The 19,442-nt window shown below is 40.8% G+C and overlaps 1 protein-coding gene across 1 annotated transcript in view; it reads left to right on the top strand.

Annotated features, from left to right (window-relative positions):
* The window catches only part of dnah5 (dynein, axonemal, heavy chain 5), a gene marked incomplete at its 5' end in the record, with an annotated part of 139,517 nt that overhangs the window by 22,246 nt on the left and 97,829 nt on the right, over positions 1 to 19,442 (top strand). Inside the window, 17 exons of the mRNA XM_083760609.1 lie at positions 3,136 to 3,162; positions 3,981 to 4,088; positions 4,549 to 4,634; positions 5,744 to 5,951; positions 6,358 to 6,471; positions 6,770 to 6,976; positions 7,182 to 7,262; positions 7,507 to 7,597; positions 7,966 to 8,111; positions 9,531 to 9,723; positions 12,215 to 12,418; positions 12,944 to 13,140; positions 14,731 to 14,824; positions 16,232 to 16,374; positions 16,782 to 16,858; positions 17,246 to 17,370; positions 18,840 to 19,075. Of these exons, the coding sequence (XP_083616735.1) occupies positions 3,136 to 3,162; positions 3,981 to 4,088; positions 4,549 to 4,634; positions 5,744 to 5,951; positions 6,358 to 6,471; positions 6,770 to 6,976; positions 7,182 to 7,262; positions 7,507 to 7,597; positions 7,966 to 8,111; positions 9,531 to 9,723; positions 12,215 to 12,418; positions 12,944 to 13,140; positions 14,731 to 14,824; positions 16,232 to 16,374; positions 16,782 to 16,858; positions 17,246 to 17,370; positions 18,840 to 19,075 (2,337 nt within the window). The remainder of the gene's footprint in view (positions 1 to 3,135; positions 3,163 to 3,980; positions 4,089 to 4,548; positions 4,635 to 5,743; positions 5,952 to 6,357; positions 6,472 to 6,769; positions 6,977 to 7,181; positions 7,263 to 7,506; positions 7,598 to 7,965; positions 8,112 to 9,530; positions 9,724 to 12,214; positions 12,419 to 12,943; positions 13,141 to 14,730; positions 14,825 to 16,231; positions 16,375 to 16,781; positions 16,859 to 17,245; positions 17,371 to 18,839; positions 19,076 to 19,442) is intronic.

The following is a 19,442-nucleotide window of genomic DNA, read 5'->3' on the forward strand; positions in this document are numbered from 1 at the left end:
AAAGACATACAACAAGTTCTCTGCAATCCCATTCGATCAAGCGCATGAACAGGAGAACAAGAATGTGAAAGGTTCGGGTGGTGCAGTTGGCTTCACAGAAAACCCAGATGCTTTCCGAAGATGGATGCTCTCAGGCCCACAGATGGCAAGATTGCTAAAATAATTTGAAAAAGAATACCTCCAAGATGACAAAGAGAGCTTCCAGCACCATGAGCAGGGTCTTGAAACACAGAAGACCTTTCAGAGACAGGTCCTCAGTCTATCTGAAACCATGAGAAGGATGGGAAATCCATTCTTGGATGATAGCAACTGTGCAGATGAATCAGTCGTAAATACAGTGCTCATCTTGGAGGAGACAGGGAAGAGACAATATCAGGAATTTGTCAAGAAGGTGCTTGATGAACGCACCCACTTCATCCATGATCCAATGAAGATGAATTCCATGGCACTCTTCAGGCAACCTCGACGGAAGACAATGCCTAAACATGGAAAGAAGATCAGAGTACTTCAGAACAACGTGGCACTCTTTGGCCAGTTATTTATAGCTATGCAGAGCCGTGAGAGTAACTTGGAAGTAGTGCACATGAGGTAGAGTCCTTCCCTCCTTCCCTCTCCGACTTTGGGAAACTTCACCTGACAGGCACCAAATCAGACTTTCTGCAATGTCTTGAGCAGCCAGGGCAATCAGAGCCACCTTCAACCTATGACTCCAAAGTCCTTGATGGGGCAGTCATTGTCCACTGCCTACCCACTGTGAGGGTGAGCACCTTTGATGCCTATGCAGATGAGGTTTTCATCCCTTACTTGGAGAAGCAGCTACAGGATACCAAGCGGTTGGATATTGTATGGGACTCATACATCCCAGACAGTTTGAAGGAGTCCACCCGCGAAAAGAGAGGACAAGGTGTTCGCAGGAAAGTGTCTGGACAGACAAAGCTGCCAGGAAATTGGATGGATTTTCTTCGTGACCCAATCAATAAGAAGGAGCTGTTTGACTTTTTGACATCCAGAATTGAACAGTTCTGCTGGCCACCCACCAAATCTTTGCATGTCGCATCAGGGCAAGCTCATCTTTCGGTTCCAGTAGCATGGACTGTTGCAATCATGAGGAGGCAGACACTAGGATTGTGGTTCATGTACAACATGCACTGGAGCATGGAGCAAAAACTGTCCATGTGCGCACTGTGGACACTGATGTCATAGTCATCCTTGCTGGCATGTTCCATGATTTAGTGGTACTTCAACCTTTGACTCACATCTGGGTGGCTTTTGGAATGGGCAGAAAATACAGATTTTATCACTCACATCTGGGTGGCTTTTGGAATGGGCAGAAAATACAGATTTTATCACATCAACAGTATGTGCAAAAGCCTAAGGGAACACAAATCCCGAGCCCTGCCTATGTTTCACGCATTTTCCGGATGCGACACAACATCCGCCTTTAATGGAAAGGGTAAGAAGTCAGCTTGGCGGGCCTGGCAAGCCTATGATGCTGCGACAGAAACATTTGTCAATCTGGAAAAGCATCCCTTCCAGCAACTAGATGTTGACTGCCAGCAGTTTCCGGGAGCTTGAAAGACTGACGGTCATCTTGTACGACAAATCCAGTCCTTTGAGCTCCATCAACGAAGAAAGAAAGAAAATCTTCTGTGAACAAAATCGAATGATGGAGAAATTACCTCCCACCCAGGATGCACTCCTCCAGCATGTGAAACGGGCAGTCTACCAAGCGGGCATCTGGGCCACCAGCACACAAAGCCACCAAGTTATTCCTTCTCCACAGAACTATGGATGGGCCAAGAAAGAAGGGTCATGGGTGCCAGTTTGGCTGACCATTCTAGAGGTTTCCAGAGCTTGCAGAGAGCTGATCAGATGCACCTGTAAAGGTGACTGTAGTACCTGCAAATGCAGCAATGCAAATTTGGACTGTTCCCCACTTTACAAATGCAATTGTGACAGCTAGACAGAATGAACAGCTCTATAACATGTTTCGCACTATGATGCATATTAATGTGTATTCTTCATTGCAATACATGTGTTATTGATGATATTTTATGTTCTGTGACTTTAATAAAGTCAAAATAAGTCAACTTTATCACATTTGGAAGTAATCTGATCATTTTATGATGCATATAGTTTGAAAAATACTAGGCGGATTTTCACATATTTCACATATTTCATTGATATTGATAGTCTTGAAATTTCCTATTTAAAATAAATATTTGAAAAGGGCTCCTAGGCTAAAATTAAATAACTGACCCTAACGAACCATCATGCAAAAAATTACGCTTTTATCCGCAATTGCACCATCCTTTCACTAAGCCTCCGGACTATGAGTGTTATCCACCAACAAAACTTGACATATCAGCAGAGTGGAGTGACTGGCACAGCACTTTTGAGAGAGAGACAAGAGAAAGACAGTGGAAACAGCATGTTGACTCAACCTCGGATGGCGGATTTACCTCATGGGTTATGACAATGGTAGATCAAAATCTGCACCCTCAAATTTCAGGTGAATTATACACTTTTCTAATCCAGTGAGATGGTTTGCAGTGATTCAAAGTGAGAGATGAGAGGCTGCCAGTGTTGCAGTTTCATTGTAATAGTCAACAACTAAGCCTACTGCTTTCTATGGCCAGAAACTCAGGGACTCAAGAGAAATATGTCACATATTATATAGATCAAGTAAATCTTACGAGTCCCGACCCCATATTTACTTATTTATTTATTTATTTATGTTTTATTTATTTTCATACTGGGATGCAGAGTAGACCTTTTAGATTGAGATATGGTTCATACTAGGTGCTGGTGGAATTACAAATCAATATTGGGCGCATACTGTACGTGTCCTGAAGTTTGTTGTCTATTTAATTATTAATGGAGCAGCTCCAGGCTGCACATCTGCTTGACATCACAGATTACAGTCTTGGTTCGTTGGTTTTTACCTTTGGGGAAATAAATTGCTCATGTCCACACAGTCAAACACATTGATTGGGCTTCACTTCACATAGAGTGTAGCATTTGAATGTATATCGAGCCAGTATTCCAGATGGCTAACCATATCCATATATTTTATTTATGAATGTAAAGAAATGTTCACTTTTATTTTTTTTTCCTGCTACCTTGGATGGACAGACTTCAGATATGCAGGCAAAGTGGGAGGTAACATTTAATCAAGGTTTAAAACCTGTAATTTTAATCTTTTTCTTCTTAATATTGCATGAACCAGCTTCATCCTAGAATAGATTTAGAAAATCCGTAGATAAATAAAACATTCTCATACGTTTTAACAGAATTAAACTCCAACAAAACCGTTTCAATGCATGCAATTGTCATCCCTTGCTCCATAATTTCATATTAATTGACATTGACTTTTTACTAAACTAGCCCTTACCCGTTGAGATATTTACTCAGGTACTGCGCCCGGTGCGTTTTTAATTCACTAATAAATTCATTAATAATCATTAATGTGTCAAATCAAAAAAAGGGCTTCGTTACGCCCTCCATGTTCATATGGTCAATGCCTGTGTGAAAAGTGGGAGCGATTGGGGCAGGCAATGAGGAGCTACGGCGGTGTTTCTGACACACAGACAGACAGTCACACACACAGGCGGACAGACATTGTTAGAATTATAGTATGATGATGCTAGTATGATGATTATATCAGTGTGTCAGTGTGTTCTTCTCAGATTAGTCTAATTGCATCAGATGCATGCTCATAACTAAGAAGAGGGACTGGGGGGACCATGTGTTTTTCCTTTTGTGAAAGTTTATTGCTCAGCATACTGTAAAACTACCAGTATTACTGTATGCATCCTGCTCTCTCTTTGCTAGCAGTAGTATAGCCATCAACAGCCGAGACGGACTTCTGCTCATTGAAATTAAATAGGCATAACAAATGACTGAGTGTTAAAATGAATGAGTGTTAAACTAAAAAAAGATGTTTATGTGTATGTGTTTAATGTATATGTCTGGGCCAGGCTATCGTGCTTTCCATGCAGAAGAAGCACTACAGTGTCCTGGACCAGAGACAGACCGATTTCGATGTGGACTACGTGGATTTCTGTAAAAGCACAGCTGAACTCCATGTAAGTTTATCATGTGAATGTTGTAGCGTAGCCAACTGTAGGTGCTGTTTGGAGGTTGGTTGGTCCTGGTGCACCCCTGAGAAGTTTTACAATGCTTGGTGTAGGCCTGGGTTTTATGGATAAAACTAATATTACTATATTATTTACCTAATAAATCAATATTGTACTGTGACGGTAATTCTGTTTTTAATAAAGCGATTCAAAAAGGAAAAAGATAGCACATGCCATATCACAACATTATGATATCTAAAATCACACATGCGTGTCATTGGTAAATGTGATTATAATACTTTGTTTCAGAGACATAGATATAAATAAATACTTACTCATCTGGACAGATCTGTGTTGACAGATTATTCTAAGTAGTTGGTATATCTCTTATAATGGATTGTCTCTTATAATTAACATAATTATACCTCTGTTCACGTAAATTCAATAATTTATTGTTTTTTTTTTTCAGAATATCCTGAAGAGTTTCATGGACAACACGTTTGAAAGGATTCACAATACAGAGAGAGCTCTGAATGTCATGACGAGATTTGAAAGGTAACCATCTGATGATTTTCAGTTAGGCTACCTCACATATAAATGTGACACGTTTGTCAGTCTTTAGGCCAGTGGTTCCCAAACGGTTTCACGGTTCTAGCAGTGATTTTCATTTCAAGGAACCCCATGTTTGACCTGACTTAGGGTACAGTTCCACATTTCTATCTCTGGGACCCCAGTGTATTTTGTAAAATCAAACTTAATTTAACTCTGAGAGTGTACAAATGGAACCAAATGGACCCGTCAGGGTCCAATGTGTACACTCTCTGAGTTACAGACCCATAAGGGTCCATTTGGTTCCAAGCTATCATTTAGCTGGGGACCCCCTGGAACTCCCTCAGGGACGTCCCACTTTGGGAACCACTGCTTTAGGCCACATACAGTATATGCCACACTTTAGGTATCAAACTAACTATCACACTGAGTAATAAAGTATTCAATCAATCAATCGGGTTGCACGCTGGCCACGTGGTCCAGGCGCATGCCACATATAGGCTTTGGCCTGACAGTGCGTTGCGTGTTTGAGTCCCGTTCATGACAACCTTTGCTGCGTGTCTCTCCCCTTAAATCTCTCTCTCAATCTTTCATGTCCATCTTCCCTTGATACTATCAATAAAGGCAGAAAAGCCTAAAACAAATCTTATAAAAAAAAATCAATCAATCAAAAGTCTTAAGTATCATAACTAACTGGAGTCGTAACAGAAATATAAATAACTGTAATACTATAACAAAATACACACATAAATGGATGCACCTGGGACGTATCCTCAGTGATGTATCCCAAGGTCATCGGGGTTTCGGGTCTCGCAACATCATACCCATCACTCAGGTGACCCAGCCGGGAGTGATCAAGTCCCAACTTACGTCCCAGTAGCTACCTTCGATAAGTCCCATTAGGGAAAAACCAGGGCCACACAATCCGTTCCTCCTGAACTACTCTGCCGGGACTGGGAGGTACCATTCTGGCACATGGAAGGACTAGGCTCTGTGGGTTGACACCTGTCCGGGCCCCTCCTACGTCTCACCAGGTCCACTCCTGCTCTCACCAGGTCAGGCCCTGTGCGTTGCACAAGGTATACTAATAACCTGTAATTTAATTGGTCTTGCAGACTGGGCATCCCAGGGCTCGGCATTGAGGAGAGGTATCAGTGCATTCTGCAGAACTATGGTCGGGATATTGAGATGGTCTCCCGCATTTACACCAAGCATAAACTGGATCCTCCCATTGGACGAGACCTGCCCCCGGTGGTGGGCCGGATTCTCTGGTCCCGGCAGCTGTACCGCAGGATCCAGGAACCCATGGATCTCTTTCAAAAGGTTAGATAAAACTGTGATTCTCAATTCAATTTTAATTTCAAGGACCCCACAGTTTGATATGCTTTAGAGTAGAGTCGACCACTAACCCTTTCCTGGCATCCAAGGAAAGTCTGCAATGTTATTTGAACTCTTGAGGGTGTAAAAATGGAATGGTATCCTTACGGATCCATTTGTTTCCATTCATACACCCTCAGGGATTTGTACACACTCTGAGTTACAGACGTGTCTACGGTCCATTTGGTTCTCCTAACTATCATTACTCTATCTGGGGACCCCCTGGAACCCCCTCAAGGACCCCTGGGTCAGAACCATTGATATAAAATACTATATCCTCTCCTTGAAATGTGGCCACACGCCCCCTGACTGCCTGCATCTCCTTCACTGTACTGTGACCTTACCTCCACAGCATGCAGGGGTTCTGTCCACTCCTGAGGCTAAGAGGATCATCCGCAACTACAACAGGGTGGCCAGGGTGTTGCTGGAGTATGAGATACTCTACCATCAAGGTTGGATGACACAGGTGAGGGAAACGGGAAACCTTATGTTAGATACATGGATCTAAAGATTGCATGACATTTCAATACATTTTGTAAAATAATATAGTAAAAGGCATCATTAAAATAAATCAGTTCAAGTATGGCATACATTATTACATTGATGGATTCGAGGTGTACTTAATGGTTCTGTGCACAATTATATGTAGGCCTATTCCCTTAATAGGCCTAATGTCATTAGGACTTGTCCTTCTCATCTGTGTCTCCCACTCTCCACAGTGGCGTTTGTTGTTTCTTGAACACCACCTTGCCTTTCTCTTGCAGATGGAGGACGCCAGGCTGGGTCTACAAGCATCTCTACTGGTCAGGTCTGCAGAGACAGGGGAGCTTTTTGTGAACTTTGACCCTGAGATCCTGACCCAGGTCAGGGAGTCGGAGGGCATGACCAGGATGAAGTTGGAGATCCCACCCTTTGCTGCCCTGCTGCAGGAAAGACAGACCTCCCTCAAGACAAATTTCAACAAACTACAGGTGCATATGTGCATATAACATGTGCAAACACATTAATGTCAAACACTATACTTGTTTTTATGTATTTGTTGCAACACATGTATGCTTCAGGACGGTATGCATTTTGTCATATCAACTTCAGTTTGACTTAAATTCTACCTCAAACATGGAGATTATTTGATCACTATGTCTGCGTTACAATTGTCTTCGCATATACGCCTTCTAGATGATCTTGTGTGAGAACACCAGAGTCCGGGCTAAGATTCAGAGTGCCTTTGAACAGCTGGTCATGCCTCATGTAACTAAGGTAAGACTGCATTTTAAGAGATAGAATTGTCTGAAATTGTCAAACATTTGAAATGGATTTTCATGTGAAACCCATATGAGCCATAGTCATGAAACGGCTTTGTTCTTACATTGTGGTGTGGAATTCCTATTGCTACGCTGGTGGATGAGAGCACAGCAAAACTCACTGATGAAACAGTACATGTACTCTACACAGTATATACAGCTGCTGTCATGCTCATCAACTTACATCACTGACTGAACAGGTGGACGAGGCTATACTCCCAGGTCTGACCTCCCTTAACTGGACATCACTGAACATAGACAAGTACCTCAGCCGCATCAGTGCAGCTCTGGGTAAGCAGAAAATCCAGGAGGATCAATTTCCATGTGCTGACACGCATGACATGTCTTATTCAGCACCTGCAACATCTGATCAAACTCAGATTCATGGATTAAGTGTGTGTGTGTGTGTGTGTGTGTGTGTGTGTGTGTGTGTGTGTGTGTGTGTGTGTGTGTGTGTGTGTGTGTGTGTGTGTGTGTGTGTGTGTGTGTGTGTGTGTGTGTGTGTGTGTGTGTGTGTGTGTGTGTGTGTGTGTGTGTGTGTGTGTGTGTGTGTGTGTGTGTGTGTGTGTGTGTGTGTGTGTCCTCCTTTCCCTTTCCTCTCTTCTTAACCCCAACCTGTCCCTCTGCCTCTCTCCCTTTGTTCAACCTAACCCCTCCAGTGGACCTTGAGCTGTTGATGGACAGAGTGAACGACTTGGTGGAGTTCAGGATAGACACAGTGCTTCAGGAGATGAGTACAGCAACACTGTGTGTTCTACCAGAGGACGAGCCCTTCACCTGCGAAGAGTTTGTTCAGACCACCAGGGTAGATTCAATATGCACTCTATCTACAGCACGTTGTGTACATTTGTCACAATTTCTACATGGTTGGCTGAGCACACATTATTCCTTATTTTCCTCCTCTTGCAAAAAAAATATGAAAATGAGAAGTCTAGGCAGATGTAAAAATATCATCTATATTATGATATACTGTAATGTTAGAAGCATAAAATGGATAGTTTGAAACATAGAAACCATAGAGGTATATTTGTAAAATAAAATATCTTTAGTCATACTATTTAACTTTATAATCTTTCACTGGTTTATTTTTCACAATAACCGTTCCACATGTTTTTTTGTGGCTTTCGCCTTTATTTTATATTTTTTATGGAGGGACAGACAGTAGGCTGACAGGAAATGGGGGAGAGAGATGGGGGAGTGACATGCAGTAAAGGCCGTCTGGATCGGGAGTCGAACCCACGGCACACTGCCAGACTGGATTACCAGCCAAGGTGCCTGGACTGCTGAGCCACGGCCCAGGCTTTTTAACAACTTCTTTAAGCACTCATGCCAAAGTGATGTAGGCACCGGATACGTGTATTCATTTATGTATTTGACAGTTAATAAATAAAGTTTCTGGCAACATTATGTTGCTTTGCAAAATGTACTCGGGTGCTAGGACCTTTTTCAGTGTTTCATCCTTAGTGACTAATGCAGTATTGACAACGGATTTCAACAATAGTAATGTAATGTTAGTATGTTACCATAGATCATCCAGTATAACAAGATGACTCCCCTAGATAGTGTGTAGACATTTAGATCACTATAATGGCACATGATCCAACACCTCGTTGACTGTTAATGATTACACCGTATGTTCTCAGGCAGCTGTTGTATTCTCATTTCTGTGATATCTTTAGATTAACGAGCAGGTTGCCTGACTGCTTGTGTGGTAACCTGTACGTCATCTATTACAATAATATGCATCAATTTGTGTGACGTTCCCTGTGTGGGAGCAGTGAGAGGCTCATTAGTTTGACAGGACAGCCATGGCTACAGGTACATGAATCATGGCTTATTCATGAAATAGCTGCTTAGTCATCAAACTGTCACTGTCACGGTGTCACTGACACCGCTGAAAAAGCAATGCATGTTATGAGGATATGAATGAATGACACACCGACTTCCCACCCATGCTTTGAGATCAGATGTAGTGCAGATATAATTGCCACATTGAGATGGATATGTTCATTTTCTGGCTGAGTCACTTCATCACCAATCCGGCATAGGCCGTTGAGATGGATGGAAATTAACTCACTTACTTGACTTGCATACTGTATAAATTGAATTTGATTCATTTGTCTCGCTGTCTTTGTCCTAGGAATCTCTACATGGGAGCTGTGTTGTGCTAATTATAACTACTGTACCGTACGTGTATTTATGTGTTCTTGTCTTCATCACACAGGACCTGTGCATTAAAGGAGCTCAGATCCTCCACACGAAGAGCTCGTTAGTGGAGGAGGCGGCTAGTGAATTGATCAACATGCTACTGGAGTTTGACCACAGTCCTACAGAGGAATCGGAGAAGGTTCCTGAAGACAATCGCACTGAGAGCAAGACCATGGACCACGCGGAGAGTGATGGTACACTGATATTATGTGTTTAGAAATACAACAGAATGGGAAAATCGTAGCTCATATGGCACCGGTGAGAAGGATTTTGGACAAAATGGACAAGCATGTATTGACGACATTTATTGTCCCATTCACTTTAAAGTTATTCTGCCATGATTTCATTTAAAACCTGGTCGATGCCAAATTTTGCACACACACTCCCTTGATTCCAAAGATGAATCTCTGCCCCAAATTTTCCAGAACGGCCTGTTATAGCGCCACCAGGACGCCGACTTTTGTAAAACACATTCTTTTATATTACTCCTCCAGATTCTGTCCAAGATCCCGCAAATTGTTACACAGTATCTCTATTGTCATGTGTTCAAGCTGGATCTGTCCAATATTTCATATTCCATCCTAATTGGCTAACATTGGCATTCAAAGTTTGCAGGATTGGCCCGTTTTCAACAAAAGCCTCAAATTATGAACATAGCATGCCATTTACTTGAAATCGTTCACAGACTTTCCTACTAGGCTGAGGAATATATCCCACCCTTTTCACATTGGCCTGTTGGTTAGTCAGTCAGGGACCAATCAGAAGGCTGACAAAGGGTGAATTGCCATCCAAGGTGTAACAAGAAATGGCACCCTTTTCACATTGGCCTATTATAGCGCCACCAGTGGCCAGGTCACAGGTGGAGACCTGTGCCCCGAGGGGCACTTTTTCTATTTCACTATAGTTCTACGGATCGGGAGGCCCCGTTCATGACGTCATAACTTTAATAATTAATAATTATTTGTCAGTGTGTATTATCGGACTTCAAAGCATGAACAGCATACACAGCCAAGTAGAAAATACACAAAAGCAGCTTGCTTGATTAAACAATTTTTTACTTTTAAGATATAACTGGAAGGCAGCATTGGCTATACAATGATGCAATCGCAACTATCAGAGTGCACACACTGGGAAGTGGGAACAATTACAACCAAACAACGACACTATACTACTACTACTATTTATTTTTTCAAAATAAATAGTAGTAGTTTTTTTTTCTTCTTTGGGGAGGCCCCTGGAGACCCGAGGCCCGTTTCAATTGAACATGAACATGAACCTTGGTTTATAAAAAACAAAGTTGTCCTAGTAGTGTAGGATTTGTGAACAAAATAAACGTTAAATGTAGGCAAATTAACGAGCTGTTACTGTAAAACAAGGCTATAGTATGGCTGGACACTTATATGTATAGTATATGAAATGCTGTAGGCTTTTTTTTTTTTAATACTGTTTTTATTAGGCATTTTTTGTATATGACAACTTATAAGACAATCTTTGACAATAATAATGAGTTATATAAAATGAAAGATAAAGACAGATAATGTGAATTCCACATACAATACATAATAAAAAAGATATATAAATGTGATAAAAAACGAAAAAACAAAAAAAACATTTAAACAACGACAAATGTGAACAGACAAACAAAACAAAGACCACAGGACAGACACTCTTGCTCTCAAAACTTTCCCAACACGTTGTAAATTAACTGAATTACAGACATTTCTTTTTAAATGAGAATAAATAAAATAAAATAAAATACTCAGTTCCTTTTTTTTTCTTTACTTTTCTTTCCAATTTTCTAATATGTTATCTATTGTGTAGGAGGGGTTAGCGTGCACCTATTGAAATGGTCAATGAAGGGTTGCCATGTCTGGTAAAAATCTATCTTCACTCCCTCTCAATTCAAACTTTATCTTTTCCAATTGCAAGTAGTGCATAACATCTTTCATAAGTGTAGTGTGAGTGGGAACCTGTGCTTGTTTCCAATTCAACAGTATCAGTCTGCGAGCCAGTAGAGTCACATATTTTACCATGTTATATTGGAAAGTAGACAGTTTGACCCCGGGCCCCCCGACCCCCAGAACTGCTGTCAGTGGATCCGGGTCAAAAGGTCTTCCAACAATGTCTGACAGTGATTTAAATATACTTTGCCAAAATGATGTTAGTTTAGTGCAGTGCCAGAACATATGAGCTAGGGTGGCCGGCGACTGGCCACATCTGTCGCAGGCTGGATTCACATTTGGAAACATTCTGTTGAGTTTTTCCTTTGACAAATGTAACCTGTGTAATATTTTAAACTGTATAAGACCGTGCCTGGCACATACTGAAGAAGAGTGCACAAACTTTTGAGATGTAGATGCTGTAGGCTTTTTAATTTGAAACGACGGATACAAGAAGTAGTGACAGCCGGCCAGTGGAACTTCATCCGTCAGTGATGTTCAGGTTTTTATTATCCCCATAGAGGTCCGATCCCCATAGAGATCATCCAGGCTTACTCGACCACTAGTCCAAGTAACTAACTAACCACTCACTCAGTCACTCACTCAGTCACTCAGTCACTCACTCACTCACTCACTCACTCACTCACTCACTCACTCACTCACTCACTCACTCACTCACTCACACAAATTAAACAGCTCTATGTACCAGTCTTTTTCTTTCTTAGATACGGTCTAATGTGCATGTTGTGAATCTTCACAGTTAGTGCTCCAGCTAGTGGCCTTGCTTCTCCCCTGGTAAGGAGGAAGAAGAAGAGGGACCTGATGGAGGTGATGGAGGAGGAAGCCCAGGAGCTGCTCTCTCACTTCAACCACCGCAATATGGACGCACTGCTGCGACTCACACGGAACACCCTGGAGATGCTGCGCAAACGCATTCACGCCTCCTCTCTCATACACTTCCTTGGTGAGACTTACTGTTTCTAATTGATTGGCTGCTCTTTTTGCCAAAACGATCAAACCATAGCACTACTGAGTTTTACTACTAGGCTACACAGTAAATTCCATATACCATATACTAGGCTACATACTACTAGGCTACCTACAGTACACAGTAAATTCCATACCATATACTAGGCTACTAGGCTACATACTACTAGGCTACCTACAGTACACAGTAAATTCCATATACCATATACTAGGCTACATACTACTAGGCTACCTACAGTACACAGTAAATTCCTGAGTATTGATTAAACTGTGAAAGTTTACAAATTGAGCTGAAAATGTGTAGGACCCCTCAAACATTTAAACAAAAAAATAATCAGGAAAGGCTACCATGAGACTATGCTATAGCATCTTTACAGAAGTAGTTGCATACTGTAAGTAATAGTTGCTTTTATGAATTCTGAAGTAAAATGTCTGTAAAATATAAACCTCTGAAATATAGCAAATATATGAGAGACCTTTTTTTTTTATTATTCTTCTGCAGCTGAGAGTGATTCGTCCAGCCGTGCCAAAAGTGGTGGCCAGCAGAGCATCTTTAGGGCCAACGTGATTCTGTCCATCCCCAACATTGTTATGGTACCAGCCCTGGATGAGCTCCAGCAGGCTCTGAACCGGGCTGTGGACTGTGTGGTCAGTGTCAGCAAGGGAGTAGGCCAATGGTGTCCAGAGAGGATCTCTAAGGTGGGCATAATTGTTGGATGTGGCAGGGTCAGTTGTGTGTGTGTTATAGGACGGTGCCTCCCGCTCCCCTACCTTTAGAGCAGCAATTCAACACAAAGTGCAATGTTACGACTCAGTAAGTGCTTTGTCAAACACCAGGGTAAGTGGTTATGGAATTAGAGTCCTATAGAGCGTCGCAGTCCCGCCCCCTTTCTTGATGACGAGCACCCCAGAAGACAATTTCCAATTCATTTTTCCCATAGACAAAGTATTTATTTAAAGACCAACTCGGGTCGAGCGGCCCGGAAGACAATTTCCAATTCATGTTTCATAAAGTATTTATTTAAAGACCTGTAAGCCTCGGTCAAAGCCAACTCGGATCGTGACAACTCATGACAACAAACACAATGTTTTGGTACGAACAAATAATTAGAAAAAACAACAACAACAAAAAAAGTGTTGTACGGTACCTTTCTAATTATTTGTTAGTATTGTTAGTATTCTTTCTAAATACTTTTGTCTTTTCTCATGAATTGTCACGATCCGAGTTGGCTTTGACCAAGGCTTACAAGTCTTTAAATAAATACTTTATGAAACATGAATTGGAAATTGTCTTCCGGGCCGCTCGTTGGGGCAGGACTGCGACGCTCTATAAGTTGTATGTCTACAAGTAAACAACATACCCACATCTATCTAAATCAGATTGGGAAGGCTATCATTACTCCCAAGCTCCAGTGTGGAGTAGAGATCAGGGCAGTCAGACTAGGCTACTATCTGCCAGCTAGTATTTTATCAAAAGGTACATTTATTCAGTAGGTTGTTTCCTGCTGGTAATAATCAATACTACTAAAACTAACTCTTATATTTTTTATCATGAGGGAACTGCTACAGTAAAGCAATGAGAGGAGGGTGCTCATAAATTGGAGGGAAGTCAACATTGAGGTCTATGTTGAATAGACTGAGCGAACCACCGCTCAAATAATTAGAAATCACAACCCAACTTTTAGGAAGCAGAGTATAGAGTATACTTAAGGACATTGCAGTTTCAAGCTGGTCTTACACTTGTGAGTTTACCGTACAAAACCAAAGCAGTCGTTTTCAAACGTTTTGCAAGTCACAATCTCAGGGCACACCTGTATTCATTATATGTGCAAATTAGCCTCTATAACAATGTAAATACATTTTATAGAGCGATAACATGAACGTGTGCGTGCGTGCGTGAACCACTGAACTAAAACACAAGTTTGCTGTTATGGAGACATTGAAGAACTCATACTGCAGTGTTATGTTATGGAGACATTGAAGAACTCATACTGCAGTGTTATGTTATGGAGATATTGAAGAACTCATACTGCAGTGTTATGTTATGGAGATATTGAAGAACTCATACTGCAGTGTTATGTTATGGAGACATTGAAGAACTCATACTGCAGTGTTATGTTATGGAGATATTGAAGAACTCATACTGCAGTGTTATGTTATGGAGACATTGAAGAACTCATACTGCAGTGTTATGTTATGGAGACATTGAAGAACTCATACTGCAGTGTTATGTTATGGAGACATTGAAGAACTCATACTGCAGTGTTATGTTTCTCGTTTTCCTTGCAGAGGAAGATGAGTGAGCGGCGGATGGCTGCATTGAAACAGGAGAGCAGTGAGAGTGAATCGGATGATGGAGAAACCACATACAGAAGTCTGGCTGGTAAGTTGGACCATTATGTACAAACATATGGATTGCATACTAGATCCACCATCCAGCTGAAATAATTATCTCTCCGCACCCATATGAACACAATTTATTAATAATTCCATACAGAGTAGGACCACAGTACTGTGAGAATCCCAAATGAAAATCTTCCCCACCTCAAACGTGAATATCCCCCACTTTCTATTTGTATCACACCTGGCAAGCGTACATACATCTCATTGACAGTCATGTATTGAGCTTATTTGGGAATGAAAGAAGGGGAAATGATGATACAGCAGATGGAAATCGTATCCATAATAATCTCACTGTACCTAAGCAATACCTAGCAATATGCCAACTATGCACTGATCACACCTACTTTTAAGACCAACATGCCACATGAGCAAAACTGTGTCAGTTGGAAACAAGCAATGACAATTTATGCCACATTGTGGAAGATACGGCCCTGTGTCTGTTTATCTCATTATATCCATCTTTCTCTGTCCCTATCTCTCATGGCTGAAATTCCCGTAACAGTATACAGATCATTTCCCACTACAGCACAGTTATGGTGTAATCAGATCTCCTTATTTCACAGATCAGCGGAGCATGGGGATATCTGAATGTGAACAGACAAAGTCACTGATAAATGTTCCATCGGTGGCTTTGGAAATAGGCATTTAAATATCAGACATTAAAGCATTAAACTCAAAACAACTTGAGCACATCAGTCCTTGCAACCCTTTCAATCACAATACACACTAGCTAGCATGAAGCTAATGTAGTGAAACACCGCGGATGATGATGGATGGAGAGAAATAAATGGGCTTGAATGATAGAACACAATACAGCGTTAAATGATGCATAGGATGCAGACATACTGTGACAATCTCCAACCAGATACTGGGATTCAGAGACATTGCATTTCTATCTGGACAGCCCTGGGTTATTTCACCTGCAGAACTTAACACAAAAACCTTTCTGATTTGAATGTTCTACGTATTTTTATTCCATATTTGAAAAGCAATGATGTCCACACACCGCCGACCCATAACAGACCCACCATTGATAGTCAATTTTAATATGTATTCAAATTGGTGTGGATCCGTAAGGCTTTCGACGTCTCAGTTGTTCAATGATGCCTATTCCATAGTGCAAAAGTATTCAAAGAAAGGGTAGCAATGCAGGGCAGCAATACATTTTCTTTAAAATTGTTGAATTCAGCCCAGTGTTACACATGTCCTTTATATATTCACTGCATTTGCAACTAAAATATACAAACCAGACTCTAGTCCACCTTATTCACTGTGTTATTCTCCAATTTTACAATTACAGTAGATATTTACAACCTGTCTACCTTTATCCTTCTTTTTAAATCCATCACAAATTGCCTGCTTTCCTTTTCCTATGTTCTCCTTCCAGATGGAAGCACCTCAGACATCTCAGCATCTGTGGGTCAGACTCTACCCTTCCAAGCCAGGAACTACTACAAGAGTGTGTCAGAGAACAAGGAGATAGTAAAGTTGGTCTCTGTTCTCGGCACATCCCTCAACTCCACCAAGAAGGTACAGCACTGTACAGTGACGCTAGTACAGATGAGATTTTAAAAGGGAAATTTAATTACACATTATATATAGTGTTTGGAACAACTATGAGTTCATTACAAGGTGGATAGTTTAAAGGATTTTATGAAGAGTATACAGCAGCATAAATGCTTTAATTATTAACAGTGGGACATTTTGTTAACGGCATGACATCAAGGATCAGTTGTGTTTTGAGTTCCATGGCCACACATTGACCAGAATTGCCACGACATTCACATTTATTGCATGATAGTAGTTTCCATCCCCCGAGAATGACATGCAGGAAAAGGCTACATTCCAATGTGTTCCACATGGACAACTAAACATGTATTTCCAATGGCTTCTTTTTCTCACATGAACCGACCCTGTTTTATTTTATTGTTGCCTAGGAAGTGATGACAGCTCTTGAGCGTTTCAGTCGTTACCATCACATCTGGAAGCAGAATCGTGAAGAAACCATCCAGAAGTATGGAGTGACTGATTTTTGGTGCTTTACTTTATGAAAGAATGAATGCATTATTGACTGATCATTTTATTTTCTATGCTTGTAGCATAGGGGCGGCCATAGCTGAGTGGTCAGTGTGTTGATTTGTGACCCAGAGCAAGAATTTTAAACCCTAATTGCTCCCCGAGCAGTTATAGGATGGGTAAATGCAGAGGACGAATTTCACACATGTGCATAATGCATATACATACATAATGCCTATACAGTGACAAGTAGTCACTGTAGGAGTCAAGTCACCAAGGAGTGGGGACTACATTATTGTATTATTTATTCAGTATTATAACACATTATTGACAATAAATGTGATCCAAAATAAAGAATAATATAGTTTTTCTGGTTTATTCGCAGGTTCAGTCAAGGGAGTCCTCTTCTCTCAGAGTTTGAGAGCCAGATCATTTACTACAGAGATCTTGAACTGGAAATCAATGCTGAACCCGAGTTCCTCACTGTTGGAGCTTTGGCCTTGTACACAGGTTGGATAAAGATGCTTGACTGTCCTTAATATTTGTCTGTTTCCAGCCTTTCCAGCCCTAGATCTAAATCCAAAATGTAGTTTTTCATCCTGAGACCCAGGCTTATAAAGACATATTTCTTTTTTTTTCTTTTTTTACACAGGGAGTTGATTCTCCAGGAACTGGCTGAACATGTGGCATATGTTGTTTACAATATTATATTATTATATAATAGATTAACAACAATGAACATCTATTTTACTTGTATATTTATGAATGTATAATATATTATACATTGTTATGATTTTACTGTACTAAAGCATGATATAATAGTTCCCAATACACTCAACATGTTCAATTTAATATCTTTATTTATAGCTTAGATGCGATAGTGTGGTGCAGAATAACTCCCCGTGGTAATGACTGATTTAACAGTCGTAGGTTGATATCAATTATAGTGCCACGTAGAAGACAACAAAAAGACTAGAGAGGAGGGCCTATCAATTATTTATAGTTAAACTGAAATATAGCCTGGCTCTCACTTATACTGTGTAAGACGACCTTTGTTTTGGCTCATGACACATTGTTTTGGCCCATGGACATAATTTGGAAAGTCTTACAGACTGTGATCCAATGCTTAGAGCAGTGGTTCTCTAACACCTTTTTTTGCCAGGTGCTTTAAAAGCGCCTGGACTACATTTGCTACTACCACCTCTAGTAGCGACCGACGAGTGGACACTTTTTCATGATTGGCTGCCTCTAACCAAATGGGAGGCTTGCCCGTAAAAGACATAGTTTAAACGGCATAAAAGTAAAACCCATAGTTGTTCATAAACAAGAGCTTTCTGCACTCGGCCGTTATGACTGAGTCATTCTTGTTTCCTTTTGAACAAAAGGACTACCTCACCTGCCCAAAACATTATTTAGTATAAGAAGTTAAGAACACATAACACAGTCGTTTCTATCTTGTATTTTATTTAAAATAAATATTGAAAGCTTTACTTGCTCAAAACGAGAGCGATTGGCCAGGGGCCGGCCTAGCGGTCCAGGCAGCATAACAATGTGTTGCGGGTTTGAGTCTCGATCCCGACGAACTTTGCTGTGTGTCTTCCGCCCTATCTCTCTCCCCGTTTCCTGTCAAGCTACTGTATATCTATCAATAAAGGCAAAAAAGCCTGCCACCAAAAATATATATATACAAATGAGAGCTATTACCAGCAGAAGCATATTGCAGGATTTTGGGGGACGCTACCCACAGCCTGGTTTAGCTTTGTTGCTCATTCCACGATTGCACAATCCTTACAAGTTATACCTTGTTGTAAAGGTGACTAATTAACAATAACAATGATATGAAATGCAATGGTATTATTGAATGGGAAAAATAATCGACCCACATTCATTTTCCATTTCCTGAGCACTGATGAATGTACCTACACTACAGTGTAAAGTTAGTTTTCTCTGTGTGTAAACGTAGTATTGTCTCCTTCCAGCGGACCTGAAGATGTCTCTAAGTGCAGAAACCAAGAGCTGGATGGTGGACTATGGTCTGCACTGTAACAAGAAGTATCGCTCAGAAATGGAACAGATTTTCACCTTCGTGGAGGAAGCAGGGAAAAAACTTAACCGACAGATCAAAGACTTGGATGACATCCGCATCGCCATGGCATCACTCAAAGAGATCAGAGAGCACCAGATATCTATGGATTTCCTAGTGGGCCCAGTAGAGGTACAGCAATCATATTTTATTCTTCAACCTTTCAGATATTGATGTTGGTTATTTACACAAGAGACTGGAAACATTCATTCAGTCATTCACTTAAGATTGATTTATTCTCAAAATCCGTAGTAATTAAGCTCATTTGCATTTGAGTAATACAATGCATTCAACAACATCAGTGTTGATACAATACAATACAATACTAAATAAAGGCAGTTACAGATAAGAAACCAGATTTTAATAAATCTAAAAGCAATTAATATAATTCGGGAAACCTGTTTAGTCACCAGCTGGGTTTTAAAACAACTCGAGGGTACTGGAGTGTTTAATCTCAATGTAGGGCCACAGAAGCTAAATGCAGATTTACCAAGTTCAG

This window comes from Protomyctophum parallelum (genome assembly GCF_964188405.1).
Source record: "Protomyctophum parallelum genome assembly, chromosome: 3".
In the NCBI taxonomy this organism is placed as follows: domain Eukaryota; kingdom Metazoa; phylum Chordata; class Actinopteri; order Myctophiformes; family Myctophidae; genus Protomyctophum; species Protomyctophum parallelum.